At 41.2% G+C, this 27018-nt stretch overlaps 1 protein-coding gene across 4 annotated transcripts in view; it reads right to left on the minus strand.

The window, feature by feature from the left end:
* Positions 1 to 27018, minus strand: part of dgki (diacylglycerol kinase, iota) — a 159354-nt gene that overhangs the window by 13725 nt on the left and 118611 nt on the right. For 2 of the 4 annotated variants that reach the window (XM_061983646.2, XM_061983645.2), the window contains exons 17-27: positions 23786 to 23848; positions 23569 to 23642; positions 23374 to 23485; positions 15545 to 15631; positions 15194 to 15306; positions 14632 to 14694; positions 4241 to 4341; positions 4096 to 4175; positions 1512 to 1556; positions 1367 to 1436; positions 1258 to 1298 (exon numbers count right to left, since the gene is read on the minus strand). In XM_061983646.2, the coding sequence (XP_061839630.1) occupies positions 1258 to 1298; positions 1367 to 1436; positions 1512 to 1556; positions 4096 to 4175; positions 4241 to 4341; positions 14632 to 14694; positions 15194 to 15306; positions 15545 to 15631; positions 23374 to 23485; positions 23569 to 23642; positions 23786 to 23848 (849 nt within the window). The remainder of the gene's footprint in view (positions 1 to 1257; positions 1299 to 1366; positions 1437 to 1511; positions 1557 to 4095; positions 4176 to 4240; positions 4342 to 14631; positions 14695 to 15193; positions 15307 to 15544; positions 15632 to 23373; positions 23486 to 23568; positions 23643 to 23785; positions 23849 to 27018) is intronic. The other 2 variants (XM_061983648.2, XM_061983647.2) reach the window with 1 other exon arrangement.

Raw genomic sequence — 27018 nt, forward strand, 5'->3', positions numbered from 1 at the left:
TAGTTGATTATATAGTTAGTTGTCTCGTTAAGTAGCTGGATATTTATCGAGTTGGATGACCACCCAATTAACTAGTTAGTTAGTGGGATAGTTATCTAGTTAGATATCTACTTATGTATGTAATAAACTAGTCAGTTATTGGGATAGTTAGCCACCCAGTTAGGTCATATATATTAAGTTATTTAACTAGATATCTATTTAGCTCAGTTATATATTCTGTTAATTAGCAAGTTGGTCAATTAGTTAGCTAGCTAGTTAGTGTATACATTAGTTGGTTACCTTGTTAAGAAGCTATCAGGTTAGTTAATTAGCTAGTTAGTGTTTTTAAATTCAGATCTACTTCACTCATCAGTTAGTTTATGAACTATCTCTTTGCTAGTTGATTATATAGTTTGCGGGTAAGTTAGGTAGTGTGTTAATTTGACAGTCATCGAGTTATCTACTTAGTTGATATAGTCAATTGTCTAAGTAAATAGCTGGATGTTATCTAGTTAGGTATTCAGTTAGTTATCTAGATATATACTAAGTTAACAAATTGTTAGTTAGCTAGTATCTTATAAAGTTGTTTGTTATCTAGTTAGTAATATAGCTGAATAGCTTGTTCGTGAGTTAACTACCTTGTTAATTAGCAAACGTTGGTCATTTAGTTAGCTAGCTACTTAGTGTGAACATATTAGTTGGTTACCTTGTTAAGAAGCTATCAGGTTAGTTAATTAGCTAGTTCGTTTTTCCAGATTAGTATCTAGTTAACTAATCAGTTAACTATTTCATACTTAATTATATAGTTTGCTGGTAAGTGAGGTAATGTGTTAATTAGACAGTCATCGAGTTGTCTACTTAGTTGATTATATAGTTAGTTGTCTAGTTAAATATCTAGTTAGGTATTCAGGTAGGTATCTAGATATATACTAAGTTAACAAATTGTTAGTTAGCCAGTTATCTTATAAAGTTGTTATCTAGTTAGTAACACAGTTATCTGATTGGTTTGTCCGTGAGTTAACTACCTTGTTAGTTAGCTAGTTAGTTGTGTAAATGCTGAAGAGCAGTCAACATACTTTTATTTATTATTCCTAATTTCCTCAACCACTTTTTTTCCCACACATTTCCTGTGATTCCACATTTTCCGGGACAAAAAATAGAAAATATTGCACATGTTTCATGTTCAAACATTCATGCCGACATGAAAACATGTATTTATGGATTTAAAGATAACACAAATTCCCTGCGTCTGCAGGAAGTTGCCTAGTTGTGTCCTACCTGAGCCTTGTCGATGCGATAGAAGCGGTCGGCCGACGTCGCTGTGGACCACCAAGGACAACCAAGGTTAGCGCGGAGGTGAAACGTGGAGGCCTTTGCCTGGACTCACAATCTAAGAAGCTCCAGTTGGAAGACAGTCTGCCGGTGGCCGTGAACCTGAGGACGCCTCTGCTCTCATCCTGCACACACAAACTTCTCCTTCATCTTTCAGTTCCGACATGAAGCGAGAAGGTTAAGAACGTGTGGAAGCTCACCTGGTAGTGCACTCTGTGGCCTCCAGAGGGCGCCTGGTGCAAATCCTGCAGAGCACAGAGATGATTGACAGTTAAGAGGGAAGACAATTTAGTTTACCAACACAAAGATCTTTCCTCTCGTGATGCACGTGGGTTCGATTCCCCCTCCAGTGTTCATATTGATCATGTGTACGACCCTGTGACCTGTCCGATCACTTCTATCTGATATTTTACAACAATTTCAGTGAAGTTGGCACGTTGTGTAAATGGTACCGTATTTTTTGGACTATAAGTCACAGTTTTTTTTCATAGTTTGGCCGGGGGTGCGACTTATACTCAGGAGCGACTTATGTGTGAAATGATTAACACATTAGCGTAAAATATCAAATAATATTATTGATCTCATTCACATAAGAGACTAGACCAGGGGTCGGCAACCCAAAATGTTGAAAGAGCCTTATTGGACCAAAAATACAAAAACAAATCTGTCTAGAGCCGCAAAAAATTAAAAGCCATATTACATACAGATAGTGTGTCATGAGATATAAATTTAATTAAGAGGACTTAAAGGAAACTAAATGACCTCAAATATAGCTACAAATGAGGCATAATTATGCAATATGTACATATAGTTAGCCTAAATAGCATGTTAGCATCGATTAGCTCGCAGTCATGCAGTGACCAAATATGTCTGATTAGCACTCCACACAAGTCAATAACATCAACAAAACTCACCTTTGTGGATTCATGCACAACGTTAAAAGTTTGGTGAACAACATGAGACAGAAAAAGAAGTGGCATAAAACACGTCCTAGAAAGTCGGAGAAAGTTATACATGTAAACAAACTACGGTGAGTTCAAGGACTGCAAAAATTAGTAGGACAAAACGGCGCTCGCCATATACTCGAATCAGTGAAGCATGTTTAATATAAACAGTGTGCTTTATAACAATTAGGGAAGTTTGTGTCATGTTTGTCCTCCTACAGAAACCATATTAAAACAAAATTATTATTTTTTTTACCCTCAACTTTTTCCATTTTTCATACATTTTTGAAAAAGCTCCAGAGAGCCACTAGGGCGGCGCTAAAGAGCCGCATGCGGCTCTAGAGCCGCGGGTTGCCGACCCCTGGACTAGACGTATAAGATTTCATGGGATTTAGCGATTAGATTGTTTGGTAAACGTATAGCATGTTCTATATGTTATAGTTATTTGAATGACTCTTACCATAATATGTTACGTTAACATACCAGTTGGTTATTTATGTCTCATATAACGTACACTTATTCAGCCTGTTGTTCACTATTCTTGATTTATTTTAAATTGCCTTTCAAATGTCTATTCTTGCTGTTGGCTTTTATCAAATACATTTCCCCCAAAAAATGCGACTTATATATGTTTTTTTTCCTTCTTTATTATGCATTTTCGGCCGGTGCAACTTATACTCCGGAGCAATTTATACTCCGAAAAATACGGTAAGGTATCACAAAACTTTGTGTTTCAATGAATTCCCGGCGAGCAGACACAAGCTGTCTTTAATGCTATCAAACAAAATGCTTGTAAAACTCCACTGTGTAGGATGGGAGGCAACATGAAGGTGTTCTGTTTCTTTCATGTATTGTAATCAACAGAAAGATATTGTCTTGACCCAAGAACAACAAAGCGGAGAGGAAGCAGGGCCCGACTCCCCTCAAGGCACCTGTTCTTTGAACTGTTTTACGACCTTTTCTTTGAACTATTGTAATCAAAGGCGATGGCTGTTTACGACCCCCGTCCCTTGGAAACAGCTGTTGCCATGTAATCAGGGAAAGTCCAAATAAAAGAGGAGGCATACAATCTTTCGCCAGAGCGTGATGGAGACTGTCTAGCCTGTCTCCTCCAGGCTAGACTACTGCAACACACTTCTTGTCGGGATCCCCAGCAAGAACATCCAGAAGCTGCAATACATACAGAATAGTGCTGCTAGGATCCTGATGAGAATGTGGAAATATGACCATATCACACCAACGCTCAAATCCCTTCACTGGCTTCCTGTTCCACTCAGGATTGAATACAAAGTCTCCCTACTAACCCACCAGTGCCTCCATGGAAATGCCGCCCTCTACCTCAAAGAACTGCTCACCCCCAAATCCTCCACACGACACCTCCGCTCCAGAAAGGCTAACCTCCTCCAACCTCCGAGGACAAAGCTACGAACAATGGGAGACCGGGCTTTCTGCTCCGCCGCTCCCAGTCTGTGGAACGCTCTCCCTGACCACCTGAGGGCACCACAGACTGTGGATGCTTAAGGCTTAAAAACCCTTCTTTTTAAAAAAAAAAACTTTTTTTAGACATATGCATACTAGTTTTAGCTATTTGGCTGTTCTAGTTTTTATTTTTTTTATTATCTTCTTACTTTTTTAATACACTGAGGTTGTTTACTCAAAGTAAAGTACTTTTCACAAATAATTTTTTGAAATGATTATTATTACAAGAGTACAGCCCAGACACGCTCTCCTCAACTGAGCCAAATGTAATTCTGTCTCTGTTTAATTCCTTGCTTCTTGTCTCGTTTAATAGATGTCATCAGTGTTTGAACCTGACAGTGGCAAAAGGGTGTGGTCTTGCCTCCTGCAGCCTGTCGATGTAGAGCCGACACGTCTCCAGGTCACAGTCGCCTCTCACCACCACGATTCCTACCGGGATAGCTGCGACACAAAGGAAGACATTTCACCCTGAAATGCTCTTCACCTTCCACAGTGCACACACTCACAGATGTCTCGCAGGCGCTCTTTGTCGTACTGCAGCCTGTCGTACTCCTGCAGGCTGATCCGATTCACTCGCAGGCGGAGGCGATCCGGGATGGCGTGCGGACTGGGAAGCGCAACAACGCACGTGCGTGTACACGCACACCAACACGGTCATGCAAAGGCAAGTTCAGCACAATGTATGCAGAGGAAAGACACGCATCAGAAGACAAAGTGGGACATTTCTGCAGGTTTTATGACTAACACCTGATCTTTTCTTAATGGAGTGGGACAGTTTAGATTGTAAGTTCATGTTGAGATGGAAAGCAAAAGCACACTGAGAAGTAGGGATGGGAATTAAAAAACTTCAGCCTCGATTCAGCAGCACAGACTTCAGAATTATTGACGAAAAAGGAAGATATATACTGTATGCCGCTACTAGTATAGTATCGCAGTACTAATGAATCAAAAACGGTGCTATACTCTGTTTGAAAAGTACCGGTTCATGACGTCACGTCGTGGCATTGCTGGTTTTACGAGCAGAGGAGCATGTTCGGCAGCGCGCACACACAGAGTACTTACGAGCAGACACAGTGTGTAGACAGAAAAGGGAGAACGGACGCATTTTGGTGTAAAAAGTAAAGATAAAGGTGAAGTTATAACACTGAAACACCCTCAGGAAGAGCTGCTTTAAGCGAACATCCATCCACAGTCGGCAGTGTTTTAGCTACTTCTAAATCACTAATCCTCGCCTCCATGGCGACAAATAATGTACATTTCTTACAAGTATCATTATCACTGCAGGACGAGGAATAGCTAAGCATGCTTCACTACACACCGTAGGACAGGGGTCGGCAACCTTTACCAGTCAAAGAGCCATTTTGACCAGTTTCACAAATGATAGAAAACAATGGGAGCCGCAAAAACTTTTTGAAATTTTAAATGAAATAACACTGCATACAAAGTTGTTTTTTTTGCTTTGTGTTATGTATAACCAGGGGTCTCAGACACGCTGCCCACACCTTTATGTGGAATTTGAAAGCTGGTGCGGCACGCAGGTTTTTATTTAATGGCGCTTGCCAGCGTCATGCGTGCCGTGATGGTACAGCATATAGCGCCCACTACAGTCAGTGTGCCTGATCAGCCACACGTTGTATGGGGCTTCCGCTTTGCTCACGTAGGTGACAGCAAGGCATACTTGGTCAACAACCACACAGCTCACACTGACGGTGGCGGTATAAAAAAAAAAACTTTAACACTCTTACTAATAATGCACCACACTGTGAACCCACACCAAACAAGAATGACAAACACATTTCGGGAGAACATCTGCACCGTAACACAACATAAACACAACAGGACAAATACCCAGAATCCCATGCAGCCCTAACTCTTCCGGGATACATTATACACCCCCGCTACCAAACCCCGCCCACCTCAACCGACGCACAGAGGGAGGGAGGGGGGGGGGGGGGGGGGGGGGTTGTACCATCATGGCACGCCCTTATTATAGCCGTAAGGGTGAAAATCGGTGAATATTAATTTCTGAAAGAGGCACTGAAATCTGGAAGTCTCACGGGAAAATTGGGGGGTTCAGCAAGTAAGCTGCTGAGCCGCATCAGAGTGATCAAAGAGCCGCATGCGGCTCCGGAGCCGCGGGTTGTCGACCCCTGCCGTAGGAGGATACAATAGCTCACTGGCGTCACAATGTAAACAAACGCCATGGGTGGATCTACACCTGACATCCACTGTAATGATACCAAGTACAAGAGCGTATCTAGTCGATACTACTATGATTACATCGATATTTTTTCGCATCACAAAATCTTTTTTCGTTTTTTTTTTAAATGTCTATTACGTTTATAAACTCGTGAAATACGTCCCTAGTAGAGATGCGCGGATAGGCAATTTATTTCATCCGCAACCGCGTCAGAAAGTCGTCAACCATCCGCCATCCACCCGATGTAACGTTTGATCAGAACTGCACCCGCCCGCCATCCGCCCGATCTAATATAGATGATGCAAGGCATTAGTGAGCCTGCCAACTACTCCGGTTTTCCCGTAATTCGTACGGTTTTCATCAACCTATTCCGGGTTTTTCATTAATTAAAAAAAAAAAAAAGGGTGAAAACTACGCGAATTGCACCTTGTGCAGACAAGATTTTTCGATCGGACACGGAGGAATTAGGGATGTAAAAGACCACGTTGGGACAAAAAAACACAAGTCTAATGCCGTTGCTAGCGATACAAGTGGAAAACTTTAAACGTTTTTCGTCGCCCAAACAGATTCTTTGGATGTGATAAATGCCGAAGTTTTATTTACGGAGGCAATAATTGAGCATGGATTTCCAATCGCACTGGCTGATCACATGGGACAGTTAAATGTTTGTCATGCAACCTTTAAAAATCATTACGCGGTGATCGCGGTCCCAAAAATAAACTTTTCTTGCATGATAATGTCCAGAAAAATTCGCTTTATATTACTATAGAGTCCTTTTAACGAATGAGTTTGACGGTTTATCACAAACCTTAAATGAAAGAAGTCCTTTGTTCTCCTGCACCATGGCCTTGCTTCGTGTTTGGTGCGCAAGCTTTATAACCTCACTGAGGTTATAAAGCTTTTGCCTGTTAAAGAAAGGAGACTGATCCAACGCAGCACAGACTTTCGCGTGCCACGCTGTCACGACCCAGACGCACACCAGTGCGCAATCATATGGGAGACGCGCTGAGCGCACCTCCAAGCGCGTCTCGCTGCCGGCGACGGCCGGGTATATGGGCCCGACGCTCCAGCGCCATCCATTTTCAGGGCTAGTTGATTCGGCAGGTGGGTTGTTACACACTCCTTAGCGGGTTCCGACTTCCATGGCCACCGTCCTGGTCTCTATATCAACCAGGGTGAGCCCCACCCCTTTCGTGAGCGCACTGCGCGCGGAGTGACCCCTGTTACGCGCCCCCGGCAACAGGGGTGGCGGGCAGGTAAGCTGCGCGGGCGGAGCGCGCGGAGTGACCCCTGTTACGAGCCCCCGGCCACGGGGGTGGCGGGCAGGTAAGCTGCTTACCTGCTGCGCGTGACGCCGGCCGCGGCGAAGGCGGACGAGGCGGGGTGTCGGTGCGGTGGGCGCGGTAGTGACCCTGGACGTGCGTCGGGCCCTTCTCGCGGATCGCCTCAGCTACGGCTCCCGGTGGGGCCCTCTCGGGGGAAGGGGCCTCGGTCCCGGACCCCGGCGAGGCGTCCCTTCTCCGCTCCGTAAAAGTGTCCATCTCTTTTCTTTTTTTTTCTTCTGTTGTGGCATATGCAGCAGGTGCCTGCTCGTTTTTCGTATGTGGGTAACAACATTTAACTATGTATATATATTTCCGAATTGGTTTAACTGCCACCTGCAAACAAAAAATAAAAAAAATAAATAAAAAATATATATATCTAATTAATCCACCCGACCCGACCCGCGAGCGGATAAAATCTTATTTTTTTTTATTTCATCCGCCCGATCCGCGGATAATCCGCGGACTCCGCGGTTGTGTCCGCAAACCGCGCATCTCTAGTCCCTAGACACATGAGGACTTTGAATATGAACAATTTATGATCCTGTAACTACCGTATTTTTCGGAGTATAAGTCGCACCGGCCGAAAATGCATAATAAAGAAGGAAAAAAACTTATATAAGTCACACTGGAGTATAAGTCGCATTTTTTGGGGGAATGTATTTGATAAAAGCCAACAGCAAGAAAAGACATTTGAAAGGCAATTTAAAATAAATCAAGAATAGTGAACAACAGGCTGAATAAGTGTACGTTATATGAGGCATAAATAACCAACTGGTATGTTAACGTAACATATTATGGTAAGAGTCATTCAAATAACTATAACATATAGAACATGCTATACGTTTACCAAACAATCTAATCGCTAAATCCCATGAAATCTTATACGTCTAGTCTCTTACGTGAATGAGATCAATAATATTATAATGTGTTAATCATTTCACACATAAGTCGCTCCTGAGTGTAAGTCGCACCCCCGGGCCAAACTATGACAAAAACTGCGACTTATAGTCCGAAAAATACGGTACGTGGTATCGGATCGATACCTAAATGTGTGGTATCATCCAAAACTAATGTAAAGTATCAAAGAAGAGAAGAATACGTGATTATTACATTTTAACAGAAGTGTAGATAGAACATGTTGAAACAGAAAATAAGCAGATATTGACAGTAAATGAAGAAGTAGATTCATAATTATTTTTTACAGTTTGTCCCTCATAATGTGTACAAAATAATAGGTGTATAAATGACACAATATGTTCCTGCATAGACTAATTAGGAGTCTTTGTTTGTTTACTTACTACTAAAAGACAAGTTGTCTAGTATGTTCACTATTTTATTTAAAGACTAAATGACAATAATAAACACATGTTTCATGTACACTAAGATTTGTTCAAATAAAGCCAATAATGACATTTTTTGTGGTCCCCTTCATTTAGAAAAGTATCAAAATAAATTTTGGGACCGGTGCCGGTCCCAAAATGTTGGTATCGGGACATCCCGTAATAATACTTTTCATTTCTATCTAAAAAATGTAAATTAACATTTTGAGGTACTGTAATCGTCATTTGTCACAGAATTATTTATGTTGTATTTTGTTAATTACTACAGCAGAATATTCATTTGATTATTAAATGATGGTTGTTTTCAAAATGGGCAAATTAGTGCATGTGCCTCACAATACGAAGGTCCTGGGTTCGATCCCGGGCTCGGGATCTTTCTGTGTGTAGTTTGCATGTTCTCCCCGTGACTGCGTGGGTTCTACTCCGGCTTCCTCCCACCTCCAAAGACATGCACCTGGGGATAGGCCCCTCCCACCTCCAAAGACATGCACCTGGGGATAGGCCCCTCCCACCTCCAAAGACATGCACCTGGGGATAGGTTGATTGGCAACACTGAAATGGTCCCTAGTGTGTGAATGTTGTCTGTCTATCTGTGTTGGTCCTGCGACCCAAAAGGGGCAAGCAGTAGAAAATGGATGGATGTTTTCAAAATGTTTAGTTTTTTTTAGAGATGTCTGATAATATCGGACTGCCAATATTATCGGCCGATAAATGCTTTAAAATGTAATATCGGAAATTATCGGTATCGGTTTCAAAGAAGTAAAATGTATTACTTTTTAAAACGCCGCTGTACAGAGTGGTACACGGATGTAGGGAGAAGTACAGAGCAGTTGTGTCTCCCAGTCATACTTGCCAACCCTCCCCATTTTCCCGGGAGACTCCCGAATTTCAGTGCCCCTCCCGAACATCTCCCAAGGCAACCATTCTCCCGAATTTCTCCCCATTTCCACCCAGACAACAATATAGGGGGCGTGTCTTAAAGGCACTGCCTTTGCGTGCCGGCCCAATCACATAATATCTACGACTTTTCACACACACAAGTGAATGCAACGCATATTTGGTCAACAGCCATACAGGTCACACTGAGGGTGGCTGTATAAACAACTTTAACACTGTTACAAATATGCGCCACACTGTGAACCCACACCAAACAAGAATGACAAACACATTTCGGGAGAACATCCGCACCGTAACACAACATAAACACAACAGAACAAATACCCAGAATCCCTTGCAGTACTAACTCTTCCGGGACACTACAATATACACCCCCCCCGCTACTCAACCCAGCGCCCCTCAACCTCCTCATACTCTCTCAGGGAGAGCATGTCCCAAATTCCAAGCTGCTGTTTTGAGGCATGTTAAAAAAAATTATGCACTTTGTGACTTCAATAATAAATATGGCAGTGCCATGTTGGCATTTTTTTTCCATAACTTGAGTTGATTTATTTTGGAAAACCTTGTTACATTGTTTAATGCATCCAGCGGGGCATCACAACAAAATTAGGCATAATAATGTGTTAATTCCACCACTGTATATATCGGTATCGCTTGATATCGGAATCGGTAATTAAGAGTTGGACAATATCGGGAAAAAAAGCCATTATCGGACATCTCTAGTTTTTTTCTGTCACCCCATCAAGGCTGTGGGTCTTTTAAGACCTCGCTAATGTGTTTGTACACGTTTTTTTGGTTTTTTTTTTCAAAACTAACCAACTTTGACGCTAATCAACTTGTTTGCTGTCCTTTTAATCAAATGACAATTGATAAGAGAATGGGGTAAAGAACCGAACCGTTAAGCAGAATGGAAATTGGACTCGAAATGGTAAAAATCTTATCAATTCCCATCCCTACTGAGAAGAGGAAAAGCTGCCAAGCTCACACACCAAAATAGTAAAAAGCACGATGCTGTGTCTCCATTGCTGCACTTGAGTGCTTACACTTAAGTCTTTTGAGTGCATAAGTGCATTACACTTACATACTTACACTTAGGGCCTGATTTACTGAAGGATTGCGTGTGCTAAAACATGTGCAGACCGCATAGCACACGCTAAGCTGATCTGCTAAACGTGTGCAAAGTGGATTGCGTCTGTTAAGTGAGCGGAATAAGGCGAGCAATCCATTTTATGTTTGTTTTCATGAATTATGCATGAAAATACTGGGAGGAGAACATGCAAATAGAATTATTTAGCACGCCCAATGTGATTTATCAACACTCATCAATGTTTGTGGGGCCAAAGTGCGCCAATTGAGACGCAGCAGTGAAAGAAAACGCTAGGCTGTCATACTGGAGTTTACCACTAGGTGTCACACTTTCACACCTACTAGCAGAGGGGTGTATTAAGAGTATGGCCCAGTCGGGTTCAATGATTGGTCAAAACAGGGCACCATGAACGCTACCAACTTTCAGCTGATCTGATGTGTTTGCAGCGCTTCCTCGCTACTTTTTCCATGCGTATAATTGTCCTGTTGGAGCTTTCACATCACTTTCCTAACGACCTGGAAAGAAGATGAGCCTCTAGCTGTTCAAAGTCGGGACCCAGAGTGGACCACTCATCTGTGCATCAGTTGGGGACGTCTCTGCACTGCTGACCTGTCTCCACTCAAGATGATCTCCTGCTGGCCCCACTATGGACTGGACTCTCACTATTATGCTAGATCCACTATGGACTGGACTCACACTATTATGTTAGATCCACTATGGACTGGACTCTCACTATTATGTTAGATCCACTATGGACTGGACTCTCACACTATTATGTTAGATCCACTATGGACTGGACTCTCACTATTATGTTAGATCCACTATGGACTGGACTCTCACTATTATGTTAGATCCACTATGGACTGGACTCTCACACTATTATGTTAGATCCACTATGGACTGGACTCTCACTATTATGTTAGATCCACTATGGACTGGACTCTCACACTATTATGTTAGATCCACTATGGACTGGACTCTCACTATTATGTTAGATCCACTATGGACTGGACTCTCACACTATTATGTTAGATCCACTATGGACTGGACTCTCACTATTATGTTAGATCCACTATGGACTGGACTCTCACTATTATGTTAGATCCACTATGGACTGGACTCTCACTATTATGTTAGATCCACTATGGACTGGACTCTCACTGTTATGTTAGATCCACTATGGACTGGACTCTCACTATTATGTTAGATCCACTATGGACTGGACTCTCACTATTATGTTAGATCCACTATGGACTGGACTCTCACACTATTATGTTAGATCCACTATGGACTGGACTCTCACTATTATGTTAGATCCACTATGGACTGGACTCTCACACTATTATGTTAGATCCACTATGGACTGGACTCTCACTATTATGTTAGATCCACTATGGACTGGACTCTCACTATTATGTTAGATCCACTATGGACTGGACTCTCACTATTATGTTAGATCCACTATGGACTGGACTCTCACTATTATGTTAGATCCACTATGGACTGGACTCTCACTGTTATGTTAGATCCACTATGGACTGGACTCTCACACTATTATGTTAGATCCACTATGGACTGGACTCTCACACTATTATGTTAGATCCACTATGGACTGGACTCTCACTATTATGTTAGATCCACTATGGACTGGACTCTCACTATTATGTTAGATCCACTATGGACTGGACTCTCACTATTATGTTAGATCCACTATGGACTGGACTCTCACTATTATGTTAGATCCACTATGGACTGGACTCTCACTATTATGCTAGATCCACTATGGACTGGACTCTCACTATTATGTTAGATCCACTATGGACTGGACTCTCACTATTATGTTAGATCCACTATGGACTATACTCTCACTATTATGTTAGATCCACTATGGACCGGACTCTCTCACTATTATGTTAGAACCACTATGGACTATACTCTCACTATTATGTTAGATCCACTATGGACTGGACTCTCACTATTATGTTAGATCCACTATGGACTGGACTCTCACACTATTATGTTAGATCCACTATGGACTGGACTCTCACACTATTATGTTAGATCCACTATGGACTGGACTCTCACTATTATGCTAGATCCACTATGGACTGGACTCTCACACTATTATGTTAGATCCACTATGGACTGGACTCTCACTATTATGTTAGATCCACTATGGACTGGACTCTCACACTATTATGTTAGATCCACTATGGACTGGACTCTCACACTATTATGTTAGATCCACTATGGACTGGACTCTCACTATTATGTTAGATCCACTATGGACTGGACTCTCACACTATTATGTTAGATCCACTATGGACTGGACTCTCACTATTATGTTAGATCCACTATGGACTGGACTCTCACTATTATGTTAGATCCACTATGGACTGGACTCTCACTATTATGTTAGATCCACTATGGACTGGACTCTCACTATTATGTTAGATCCACTATGGACTGGACTCTCACTATTATGTTAGATCCACTATGGACTGGACTCTCACTATTATGTTAGATCCACTATGGACTGGACCCTCACACTATTATGTTAGATCCACTATGGACTGGACTCCACACTATTATGTTAGATCCACTATGGACTGGATTCTCACTATTATGTTTGATCCACTATGGACTGGACTCTCACTATTATGTTAGATCCACTATGGACTAGACTCTCACTATTATGTTAGATCCACTATGGACCGGACTCTCACTATTATGTTTGATCCATCTAAGCAACGTTATCATGGACGCCCCTGCTTATTTCAGCAAGACAATGCCAAGCCACGTGTTACATCAACGTGGCTTCGTAGTAAAAGAGTGCTTAATGTGTTAATTAGACAGTCATCAAGTTATCTACTTAGTTGATTATATAGTTAGTTGTCTAGTTAAATATCTAGTTAGGTATTCAGTTAGGTATCTAGATATATACGAAGTTAACAAATTGTTAGTTAGCCAGTTATCTTATAAAGTTGTTATCTAGTTAGTAATACAGTTATCTGATTGGTTTGTCCGTGAGTTAACTACCTTGTTAGTTAGCTAGTTAGTTGTGTAAATGCTGAAGAGCAGTCAACATACTTTTATTTATTATTCCTAATTTCCTCAACCACTTTTTTTTCCACACATTTCCCGTGATTCCACATTTTCCGGGACAAAATATTGAAAATATTGCACATGTTTCAGACCTGTCCAGACCTGTCTCCCATTGAAAATGTGTGGTGCATTATGAAGCCTAAAATATGAGAAGGGAGACTGTTGAACAACTTAATCTGTACATCAAGCAAGAATGGGAAAGAATTCCACTTCAAAAATGTGTCTCCTCAGTTCCCAAACCTTTACTGAGTTTTGTTAAAAGGAAAGGCCATGTAACACAGTGGTGAAAATGCCCCTGTGACAACTTTTTTGCAATGTGTTGCTGCCATTAAATTCTAAGCTAATGATTATTTGCAAAGAAAAATCAGTTTCTCAGTGTGAACGTTAAATATCTTGTCTTTGCAGTCTATTCAATTGAATATAAGTTGAAAAGGATTTGTTGTATTCTCTTTTTATTTACCATTTACACAACGTGACAACTTCACTGCTTTTGTGTGTGTGTATATATATATATATATATATATATATATATATATATATATATATATATATATATATATAGACGTATTCTTTTTGTTTATCTCTTTAAGAAAACTGAAGTCAAAACGACGGCAACTGCATGCTTCCGGGCACAGTTGGTAGCAAAAATGGCGCCTGTTGTTTTAGTTGGCCATACTCTTTTCTTTTTTTTCTCCTTTCTTTTTCTTTTAATAGACGACTCTGCCCTAAAAGGAACAAGAGTGGCCACTTGGGGGCAGTGTTGTATCACAAAGCTGCTTTATCTAGTGCAGTTAAACACTGATAATCAACAACAACACATTGATCTATTTACACACACACACACACACACACACACACACACACACACACACACACACACACACACACACACACACACACACACACACACACACATTACGTTGACAGAGGGTGAGGTACTTACACAGAGAAGGAGTCAGGGGGAGCAGAGAGGCGGCGCAGATCAGCTGCACACACCTTCTGAATACTACGGCCGCACACACCCACGCACACACACACACACACACACACACACACAAAAGAGAGGAGGGAGGGACGACGAGATGTTAAAGAGCGGGGAGGAAGCAGAGAGAAAAGTTAAAAAAAAGAGGTAAACAAACGACAAATAATGGGACGGACATTGGAGGCAAAGGAGAAAGACACGAGAAGGGAGGATGGAGAGGTGGAGAAAAGAGGTAAATAGAGGCAGTGATAGCAGAGCGTACAGTAGCATCACAGTACATCAAGCACAGACAAAAGTTAGTCACACAATTACTCTAGTTTGGGCTAAATTACACGCACACACACATACACACACACACACACAGAGTCAAAACCCATGAAGAATATTAGTGCAGTGCGGAGGGTGGAGGAGTGTTAGTCGCTACACACACTCACATATTGACAGGAGTCAGCTCCCATTGTGCAGGTTGTATGACTGTGTGTGTGTGTGTGTGTGTGTGTGTGTGTGTGTGTGTGAGACTCACTCGTTGAGTAGGGGCACAGAGGTGCGCCTCTTGCTCTTCTGCACCATGTTGGCCTGGTTGCGCAGCGAGATGCGGAGCGTGGACGGAGCCAGCCGGCAGGGCTCGCCGTCCACCTGCGAGGACAATCGGAGGGACCGCTTTGAGAAGCTGGCACTTTGAGAAGCTCGCAGAAGAAAAGCCACTTAGAGCTGCCTGCTTCCTCTTTTTAAGAGTGCAACTCATCATCTTTGGGAAATGTCAGTGATGAATTTGTGACCTTTAAAATAGCCGACAAGCCGTTTCTGGTTTGCTGAATGATTTGACGACCACGTCTCTGACAAATTGAACACTCGTGGTCGGGCATGCGCTCACCTGAACAGGAACGGTCTTGTACGTGGTGAGGATCACCTCCCTGCACTGGTGCAGCCTCTCGCCGTGGCCGCCCACTTGTAGCGCCGCCTGCAGGGCGGAGGAGGCATCACGTGAACCCGCAGCCACTTAAAAAGTGGTCCAATGTGCTGTGTGCAGTTTGTACTGGTCTTCAGGGGACATTCAGGAGTGCTTGTCATGTGACAAGCCCAGGATATGACTTCTCCAAAATAGCTCATTTACAAAAGCTATTTTTTTATCATTAAAGTTTGTTTTAAATCCATGTATTATTAGTAATGCTTTAAAAGGGTTTAAAATATTACATTTCAACGGTTCATACTATATTTCTTTCATCAATTCATTAAAATATATCACTACAGTTGTCCATACCTGCCAACTTTTGAAATCAGAAAAACCTAGTAGCCAGGGTCCAGGGGCCGCAGGCCCCGGTAGGTCCAGGACAAAGTCCTGGTGGGGGGTTCAGGCTTCGCCCCCCGACGCAAAATGATTATTAGCATTCAGACAGGTTAAAATGTTGCTAAAACCATCACTTTTCTATCAGTCACAGTGACTTTTCAAAACAAAAATATTACAGCAAAAATCATATGGGTTGATTGACATGTTTATTCTGTAAGCTAACTTCAATAGTTTGAAATTATTTTGACAGTTAATGCCAGTTATCCTGTCAACCTTTCACAAGACTTCAATTTGTTAATTGAAAGTATAAACACTTTTTACAGTAAACAAATGGTAAAACAGTACTAAACAATTCCATTAAAAAAAAATTGGTGTCATTATTAACTTTCTGTCCAAGCTTGTATAATCTACTGCCTTGTTCAATTGTAAAAAAAATATTCTGTGCCTAAAATTCACATTTCTATTACAATTATCATACTGTAAACATGGTAAGCTAACTTCATTAAAATTAATAGTCCTGTCAATAGCATGGAATTACAATTCAAATGTAGTTTTTTTGTAAGCCTTTCAAAAGAATTCAAAATATGAAAAATTAATGAAAATTAATTTAAGCCATCAGACACTTGAAAAGTGGCACATCACATCTCTAATGTAATCATTTTAACTTTTCAACAGAAATAGCACTGCAAAAATATTAAGGACATACTTCTGTATTTTGGTAGTTATGCTGTCAACATTTAACAAGATTTCTTCAACTTGGACTTGAAAGCATAAATAGTATAAACACTTTTAACAGTATAACAGTACTAAACAATTCCAATAGATAACATTGGTGTCATTACCTTTTTGTGGCTAAAATCCGAAAAACGTTGAAAGTTTTCCACTTGTATCGCTAGCAACGGCATTAGACTTGTGTTTTTTTGTCCCAACGTGGTCTTTTACATCGCTAATTCCTCCGTGTCCGATCGAAAAATCTTGTCTGCACAAGGTGCAATTCGCGTAGTTTTCACCCTTTTTGGAACGGATAATTATTCCCGGATAGGCTTTTGAATATTCTTCACGGAATGACTGCAGTTTTCTTTTCGGTTTAAGACTCGTTTGCGATTTTTCTCCGGCTGATTCCATGATCGTTCGCTCGTTTGGAAACAATGACCTCGTGCTTGGCAGCGGTGCTATAAATAGCCTCGCGCATGGCATTCGGAATGGCTCGATAGGAAGTTACGGGAAGCAGTGTCGATTGTTATTGTTGTTACGCGATTTCGTGAATAAAACTTTAAAAAAAAAATTTTTTTTTAATTAATGAAAAACCGTATTTTTTATCACTGCAATCGTAACCCGGAATAGGTTGATGAAAACTGTACTAATTACGGGAAAACCGGAGTAGTTGGCAGGTATGGTTGTCCATCGCCAAATATATAAAGGGAGACTAGTCTATATCACAGATTTATGTATGTAATATATATATAAATCCATCCATCCATCCATCTTCTTCCGCTTATCCGAGGTCGGGTCGCGGGGGCAGCAGCCTAAGCAGGGAAGCCCAGACTTCCCTCTCCCCAGCCACTTGGTCCAACTCTTCCTGGGGGATCCCGAGGCGTTCCCAGGCCAGCCGGGAGACATAGTCTTCCCAACGTGTCCTAGGTCTTCCCCGTGGCCTCCTACCGGTCGGACGTGCCCTAAACACCTCCCAAGGGAGGCGTTCGGGTGGCATCCTGACCAGATGCCCGAACCACCTCATCTGGCTCCTCTCCATGTGGAGGAGCAGCGGCTTTACTTTGAGTTCCTCCCAGATGACAGAGCTTCTCACCCTATCTCTAAGGGAGAGACCCGCCACCCGGCGGAGGAAACTCATTTCAGTACCCGTGATCTTGTCCTTTCGGTCATAACCCAAAGCTCATGACCATAGGTGAGGATGGGAACGTAGATCGACCGGTAAATTGAGAGCTTTGCCTTCCGGCTCAGCTCCTTCTTCACAGCGTCCGCATTACTGAAGACACCGCACCGATCTCACCATCCACTCTTCCCTCACTCGTGAACAAGACTCCGAGGTACTTGAACTCCTCCACTTGGGGCAGGGTCTCCTCCCCAACCCGGAGATGGCACTCCACCCTTTCCCGGGCGAGAACCATGTACTCGGACTTGGAGGTGCTGATTCTCATCCCAGTCGCTTCACACTCGGCTGCAAACCGATCCAGTGAGAGCTGAAGATCCTGGCCAGATGAAGCCATCAGGACCACATCATCTGCAAAAAGCAGAGACCTAATCCTGCAGCCACCAAACCAGATCCCCTCAACGCCTTGACTGCGCCTAGAAATTCTGTCCATAAAAGTTCAGAACAGAATGGGTGACAAAGGGCAGCCTTGGCGGAGTCCAACCCTCACCGGAAACGTGTCCGACTTACTGCCGGCAATGCGGACCAAGCTCTGACACTGATCATACAGGGAGCGGACCGCCACAATCAGACAGTCCGATACCCCATACTCTCTGAGCACTCCCCACAGGACTTCCCGAGGGACACGGTCGAATGCCTTCTCCAAGTCCACAAAGCACATGTAGACTGGTTGGGCAAACTCCCATGCACCGTCTAGGACCCTGCCCAGAGTATAGAGCTGGTCCACAGTTCCACGACCAGGACGAAAACCACACCGTTCCTCCTGAATCCGAGGAAATACTGTTACGTTCCACGTAGTGGTGGTTTGTTTGTTTTGTGTTTCTTCTTCTTTTGTTTGTACAGGTCACACTCAATCACTGCCTCTGCTGCCAATCAACCAGTTCCTGTTCCCAGCTGCTCCTCATTTCACCTGTTGATCAGCCAGCCAATCCCAGTCCACCATTCATCCTCCCAGCCTGTTTAAAACCACCTGCTCATCAGGGGATTTTTTTTCTGACATGCTGTGTGGAGCTTTGAGAGACGCTACTTTGTCTTTGACGCTATTTTGTTTTGTAATCATTTTTGTTTTGCTCTTTGCTAAACTTGTGCCACCTGTTTTTGAGTCTTCCTTTTTGTTTTACCTTTCAACTTTTGTAAGTATCTGCAGCCTAGTCTTGGGAAAGGTTAGACAGAGGCCTCTATACACTACACACGTAGGATTTGTTTGTGTATAGAGACACAGGCTTAGTGGTGGCTGTCACCCTTGTATGTTTTGGACCCCTCTTTGGCTAGAGTAGGTAGGTAGGTAGGTTTTTGGTTTATGCTAATTAAATAGCTTTAGTTAGTAAGCTTACCTTTCTTTTTCAGAGGTGTCTTTTGGTATGTTTTGTTCATTTTTTTGACAGCACCTGTATTCCCAAGCTAGGCTAGTGTTGTGTCTTGTTGTAACCCCCCCCTCCCCTATGGTTACTTTTCAATAACACTAGTTTTTGTTTTAAATTCTTGGCTTCTGTGTCTTTAATTTACAACTCATTTGGTTTATACACTTTTATGTTGCGTTCTCCTACGATCCCTAGACTCTGAGCCATCTGGGAATGTAACAAATACATATAAATAAATAATGAATAAAATGTATAAGTCAAGGATGTCCAAATTCTTCCACTGGGGCCTGTACACTGACATTTTGATATTTTTCATTTTCAAAACCAATATAATATACAGATTGTTGAAATGCAATGTAATGTAATATAATGCCCCCCCCCCAAAAAAAAAAATTCTAAGTGTAGAATTTGATGTGACGTAATTTGAGCCTTCAACAAGTCAATAATTCAGACCAACATTCATTTTGAGTCATTATTACTTTTTGAGCGATGAGTTTTAAAGAATAAAACAATAAATTAAAAGCTGCAGTTGTACTCAATAATAAAAAGGACGGAAAATGAATCACCAACATGTGTAAGCAGTAGAGATGTCCGATAATGGCTTTTTTGCCGATATCCGATATTGTCCAACTCTTAATTACCGATTCCGATATCAAGCGATACCATACTTGCCAACCTTGAGACCTCCGATTTCGGGGGGTGGGGTTGGGGGTGGTCGGGGTGGGACGGGGGCGTGGTTGGGGGTGTGGCTAAAAGGGGAGGAGTATATTTACAGCTAGAATTCACCAAGTCAAGTATTTCATATATATATATATATATATATATATATATATATAAGAAATACTTGACCTTCAGTGAATTCTAGCTGTATATATACAGGTAAAAGCCAGTAAATTAGAATATTTTGAAAAACTTGATTTATTTCAGTAATTGCATTCAAAAGGTGTAACTTGTACATTGTATTTATTCATTGCACACAGACTGATGCATTCAAATGTTTATTTCATTTAATTTTGATGATTTGAAGTGGCAACAAATGAAAATCCAAAATTCCGTGTGTCACAAAATTAGAATATTACTTAAGGCTAATACAAAAAAGGGATTTTTAGAAATGTTGGCCAACTGAAAAGTATGAAAATGAAAAATATGAGCATGTACAATACTCAATACTTGGTTGGAGCTCCTTTTGCCTCAATTACTGCGTTAATGCGGCGTGGCATGGAGTCGATGAGTTTCTGGCACTGCTCAGGTGTTATGAGAGCCCAAGTTGCTCTGATAGTGGCCTTCAACTCTTCTGCGTTTTTGGGTCTGGCATTCTGCATCTTCCTTTTCACAATACCCCACAGATTTTCTATGGGGCTAAGGTCAGGGGAGTTGGCGGGCCAATTTAGAACAGAAATACCATGGTCTGTAAACCAGGCACGGGTAGATTTTGCGCTGTGTGCAGGCGCCAAGTCCTGTTGGAACTTGAAATCTCCATCTCCATAGAGCAGGTCAGCAGCAGGAAGCATGAAGTGCTCTAAAACTTGCTGGTAGACGGCTGCGTTGACCCTGGATCTCAGGAAACAGAGTGGACCGACACCAGCAGATGACATGGCACCCCAAACCATCACTGATGGTGGAAACTTTACACTAGACTTCAGGCAACGTGGATCCTGTGCCTCTCCTGTCTTCCTCCAGACTCTGGGACCTCGATTTCCAAAGGAAATGCAAAATTTGCATGGTTGGGTGATGGTTTGGGGTGCCATGTCATCTGCTGGTGTCGGTCCACTCTGTTTCCTGAGATCCAGGGTCAACGCAGCCGTCTACCAGCAAGTTTTAGAGCACTTCATGCTTCCTGCTGCTGACCTGCTCTATGGAGATGGAGATTTCAAGTTCCAACAGGACTTGGCGCCTGCACACAGCGCAAAATTTACCCGTGCCTGGTTTACGGACCATGGTATTTCTGTTCTAAATTGGCCCGCCAACTCCCCTGACCTTAGCCCCATAGAAAATCTGTGGGGTATTGTGAAAAGGAAGATGCAGAATGCCAGACCCAAAAACGCAGAAGAGTTGAAGGCCACTATCAGAGCAACCTGGGCTCTCATAACACCTGAGCAGTGCCAGAAACTCATCGACTCCATGCCACGCCGCATTAACGCAGTAATTGAGGCAAAAGGAGCTCCAACCAAGTATTGAGTATTGTACATGCTCATATTTTTCATTTTCATACTTTTCAGTTGGCCAACATTTCTAAAGATCCCTTTTTTGTATTAGCCTTAAGTAATATTCTAATTTTGTGACACACGGAATTTTGGATTTTCATTTGTTGCCACTTCAAATCATCAAAATTAAATGAAATAAACATTTGAATGCATCAGTCTGTGTGCAATGAATAAATATAATGTACAAGTTACACCTTTTGAATGCAATTACTGAAATAAATCAAGTTTTTCAAAATATTCTAATTTACTGGCTTTTACCTGTATATACACGCATATGTATATATGTATTTTATTATATAAATACATATATATATATATATACGTATATATATATTTATTTTATTATATATTTATATATATATATATATAAATATATATATATATATATATATATATATATATATATATATATATATATATATATATATAAAAAATAAATATTGAATTTCAGTGTTCATTTATTTACACATACACACACATAACACTCATCTACTCATTGTTGAGTTAAGGGTTGAATTGTCCATCCTTGTTCTATTCTCTGTCACTATTTTTCGAACCATGCTGAACACCCTCTCTGATGATGCATTGCTGTGTGGCACGCACAAAAGTGCTTTCATCAAATGCACTAGATGGCAGTATTGTCCTGTTTAAGAGTGTCACAACATTGCTGTTTACGGCAGACGAACTGCTTTACGGTATACAAAAACGTGACTGCTGTTGTTGTGTGTTGTTGCTGCGCTGGGAGGACGTTAATGAAACTGCCTAAAAATAAACCCACATAAGAAACCAAGAACTCGCCCTCCATCATTCTACAGTTATAACGTCATTGGGCAGGTATGCTGTTTATATTGTGGGTTAGCGGACTCAGGTCCTCATGGACCTGAGTCCGCCTGAATTTCGGGAGATTTTCGGGAGAAAATTTGTCCCGGGAGGTTTTCGGGAGAGGCGCTGACTTTCGGGAGTCTCCCGGAAAATCCGGGAGGGTTGGCAAGTATGAGCGACACCGATATATACAGTGGTGGAATTAACACATTATTATGCCTAATTTTGTTGTGATGCCCCGCTGGATGCATTAAACAATGTAACAAGGTTTTCCAAAATAAATCAAGTCAAGTTATGAGAAAAAAGTGCCAACATGGCACTGCCATATTTATTATTGACGTCACAAAGTGCATTTTTTTTTTTTTTACATGCCTCAAAACAGCAGCTTGGAATTTGGGACATGCTCTCCCTGAGAGAGCATGAGGAGGTTGAGGTGGGCGGGGTTGGGGGAGGGGGGGTGTATATTGTAGTATCCTGGAAGAGTTAGTGCTGCAAGGGGTTCTGGGTATTTGTTCTGTTGTGTTTATGTTGTGTTACGGTGCGGATGTTCTCCTGAAATGTGTTTGTCATTCTTGTTTGGTGTGGGTTCACAGTGTGGCGCATATTTGTAACAGTGTTAAACTTGTTTACACGCCCACCCTCAGTGTGACCTGTATGGCTGTTGACCAAGTATGACTTGCATTCACTTGTGTGTGTGAAAAGTCATAGATATTATGTGACTGGGCCGGCACGCAAAGGCAGTGCCTTTAAGGCACGCCTCCAATATTGTTGTCTGGGTAGAAATCGGGAGAAATTTGGGAGAATGGTTGCCCCGGGAGATTTTCGGGAGGGGCACTGAAATTCGGGAGCCTCCTGGGAAAATGAGGAGGGTTGGCAAGTGACTGGGAGACGCAACTGCTCTGTACTTCTCCCTACGTCCGTGTACCACTCCGTACAGCGGCGTTTTAAAAAGTCATACATTTTACTTTTTGAAACCGATACCGATAATTTCCGATATTACATTTTAAAGCATTTATCGGCCGATAATATCGGCAGTCCGATGTTATCGGACATCTCTAGTAAGCAGACCAGTTGTTACGCGCTGTTGAAAAATGGAATGGTACCTGAGGTGCTGCTGTGTGAGTGTGTGTGTCTCACCAGTGAGGCCATGGTGAAGCCGATGACCTCGATGCAGCCGTCGTCGTGGCGCTGCGGCTCAAAGTCGCGGTGGTCGCCCGTGTTCCCCCACGGCATGGTGCCCGCACAGTATCTGCACGCGATAGCAAGTAGTCATCAACACTTCCTGTCACACGACGAGCTGGTCTGCCGTGACACCTACTGTACCTACTGTACCTGGGAATGTTGAGGAACACAATGCACTGGAATTTCAGCTCCTGGATCTTTGTAGTCAGGTCTGTGCCGTCACACTGGAAGAGTCAAGATGTGAGTAGTTTGGACGTGTAGAAGCAGAGATGGTGCAGATCTGTCATGTGTCGACAGCAGCGTGCTGGCGGTCACTCGCTGGTGTTGTCGTGTGGTGTGATCACAGACCAGCGAGAGTCGTACTCACCACCACTCGGACGTGCTTGGACAGGTCCCTCGAGCTCCTCTGGAGGAAATCTGAGAAGGCGGCCTGTGTCCCACACACAAGCGGGGAGAAGACTTTGTTACATTTCCATTAATAAAAAGAGTAACGCCCTGCATTCTTCTTCTGAGGCTCCCTCATTCCATCTTACACGCTTTACAAGACATCAACAAAGCAGGAAAACCGCAACAAATACTTTTTTTAAAAGTAAAATGACAGTTGATATACAAACCCCGTTTCCATATGAGTTGGGAAATTGTGTTAGATGTAAATATAAACGGAATACAATGATTTGCAAATCATTTTCAAGCCATATTCAGTTGAATATGCTACAAAGACAACATATTTGATGTTCAAACTCATAAACTTTTATTTTTTTTCGCAAATAATAATTAACTTAGAATTTCATGGCTGCAACACGTGCCAAAGTAGTTGGGAAAGGGCATGTTCACCACTGTGTTACATGGCCTTTCCTTTTAACAACACTCAGTAAACGTTTGGGAACTGAGGAGACACATTTTTGAAGCTTCTCAGGTGGAATTCTTTCCCATTCTTGCTTGATGTACAGCTTAAGTTGTTCAACAGTCCGGGGGTCTCCGTTGTGCTATTTTAGGCTTCATAATGCGCCACACATTTTCAATGGGAGACAGGTCTGGACTACAGGCAGGCCAGTCTAGTACCCACACTCTTTTACTATGAAGCCACGTTGATGTAACACGTGGCTTGGCATTGCCTTGCTGAAATAAGCAGGGGCGTCAGAGGTCTAGTATGTATATATTATTAATGTTGTAAATACAAATCTTTATATATCTAGAAAGGCTGGTCCTAAAGAGGGAGGCATTTTTCAGAGGTCTCAAGAAGGTGAGAAATACAAGAATGTGTGTGTGTTCTTGTATTTCTACCCTTCTTGAGACACCGAGAAGGAAAAGTATCTTCCATATGAGGAGGTGTGATGACATAAATCATGGTCCCAATAACATTGCATCTAATAGAGAATGTCTCATTTGCACCCCTGCTGGTGACATCTATCAAAATGAGGGTGGTCCCAAAAAGGAGGGATTTTTCAAATTGACTGTGTGTCGCTTTTAAAAGTGCTCCCCTCTGGTCAACATATGAAATAACAAGTGTGTGTAAAAATTTGAAGGGCTCCCCTCTGGCCAACATATGTAAAATAAATAAAATAAATATGAATATAGAGACAAACTGTAATAACTTGAAGTATATAAAAAAAACAAAAAAATTCAAAAATAAATAAATGAACTAAAAGCAGTCTTTTTCTCACAATGTGTCGACTTTTTTCTTATAAAATTGGGAACAATTTCTCATATTCTTTCTGTTTCTGTAATCCTGCAATGTTTTCTCGTAAAATGATGACTTTTTTATGCCAAATGGTGACTTTTGTCATATAAAATTCCGACATTTATCACAATATTGCCAATTTTTTTGTTGTACTTGTACAATAGTGCCCTTTTTTGAGTAAAATTATGACTTTTGTCATAAATATGGCCGAAATTCTGATTATTATATAATATTGCCAACATTTTTTTAAGTTTTCTTACAAAATTGTGACTTTTTCAAGTAAAATGACGACTCTCTTTATAAAATTGCCAAAATGTTAAGCTTTTCTTGTAAAATTGTGACTGTTATTGAGTAAAAATCCAACTTTTATCACAATATTGCACAAATGTTCAGTTTTTCTTGTAAAATTTTGACTTGTGTTGAGTAAAATGACAACTTTTATTATAATACTGCCAAAATTCTAAGTTTTTCTAGTGAAATTGTGACTTTTTTCCTGTGAAATTCCAACTTATTTTTCACAACAAGCTTTGTTTATATGTGCATAGTATGTATATATTATAAATGTTGTAAATACACTTCTTTATATATCTAGAAAGGCTGGTCCTAAAGAGGTAGGCATGTTTCAGAGGTCTCAAGAAGGCAAGAAATACAAGAATGTGTGTGTGTGTGTGTGTGTGTGTGTGTGTGTGTTCTTGTATTTCTACCCTTCTTGAGACACCAAGAAGGGAAAGTATCTTCCATATGAGGAGGTGTGAACAAGTGATGACATAAATCATGGTCCCAATAACATTGCATCTAATAGAGAATGTCTCATTTGCACCCCTGCTGGTGACATCTATCAACATGAGGGTGGTCCCAAAAAGGAGGGATTTTTCAAATTGACTGTGTGTCGCTTTTAAAAGTGCTCCCCCTCTGGTCAACATATGAAATAACAAGTGTGTGTAAAAATTTGAAGGGCTCCCCCTTTGGTCAACATATGTAAAATAAATATGTATATAGAGACAAACTGTAATAACTTGAAGTATATAAAAAAAACAAAAAAATTCAAAAATAAATAAATGAACTAAAAGCAGTCTTTTTCTCACAGTGTGTCGACTTTTTTCTTATAAAATTTGGAACAATTTCTCATATTATTTCTGTTTCTGTAATCCTGCAATGTTTTCTCGTAAAATTATGACTTTTTCATGCCAAATGGTGACTTTTGTCATATAAAATTCCGACATTTATCACAATATTGCCAATTTTTTTGTTTTTTTGAGTAAAATTATGACTTTTGTCATAAATTTGGCCAAGTAAAATTCTGATTATTATTATAATATTGCCAACATTTTTTTAAGTTTTCTTACAAAATTGTGACTTTTTCAAGTAAAACGACGAATGCCAAAATGTTAAGCTTTTCTTGTAAAATTGTGACTGTTATTGAGTAAAAATCCAACTTTTATCAAAATATTGCACAAATGTTCAGTTTTTCTTGTAAAATTGTGACTTGTGTTGAGTAAAATGACAACTTTTATTATAATACTGCCAAAATTCTAAGTTTTTCTAGTGAAATTGTGACTTTTTTCCTGTGAAATTCCAACTTATTTTTCACAACAAGCTTTGTTTATATTTGCATAGTATGTATATATTATTAATGTTGTAAATACACTTCTTTATATATCTAGAAAGGCTGGTCCTAAAGAGGTAGGCATTTTTCAGAGGTCTCAAGAAGGTAAGAAATACAAGAATGTGTGTGCGTGTTCTTGTATTTCTACCCTTCTTGAGACATGAAGAAGGAAAAGTATCTTCCATATGAGGAGGTGTGAACAAGTGATGACATAAATCATGGTCCCATCTAATAGAGAATGTCTCATTTGCACCCCTGCTGGTGACATCTATCAAAATGAGGGTGGTCCCAAAAAGGAGGGATTTTTCAAATT

The sequence above is a fragment of the Nerophis lumbriciformis genome, linkage group LG25 (assembly GCF_033978685.3).
Source record: "Nerophis lumbriciformis linkage group LG25, RoL_Nlum_v2.1, whole genome shotgun sequence".
Lineage (NCBI taxonomy): Eukaryota > Metazoa > Chordata > Actinopteri > Syngnathiformes > Syngnathidae > Nerophis > Nerophis lumbriciformis.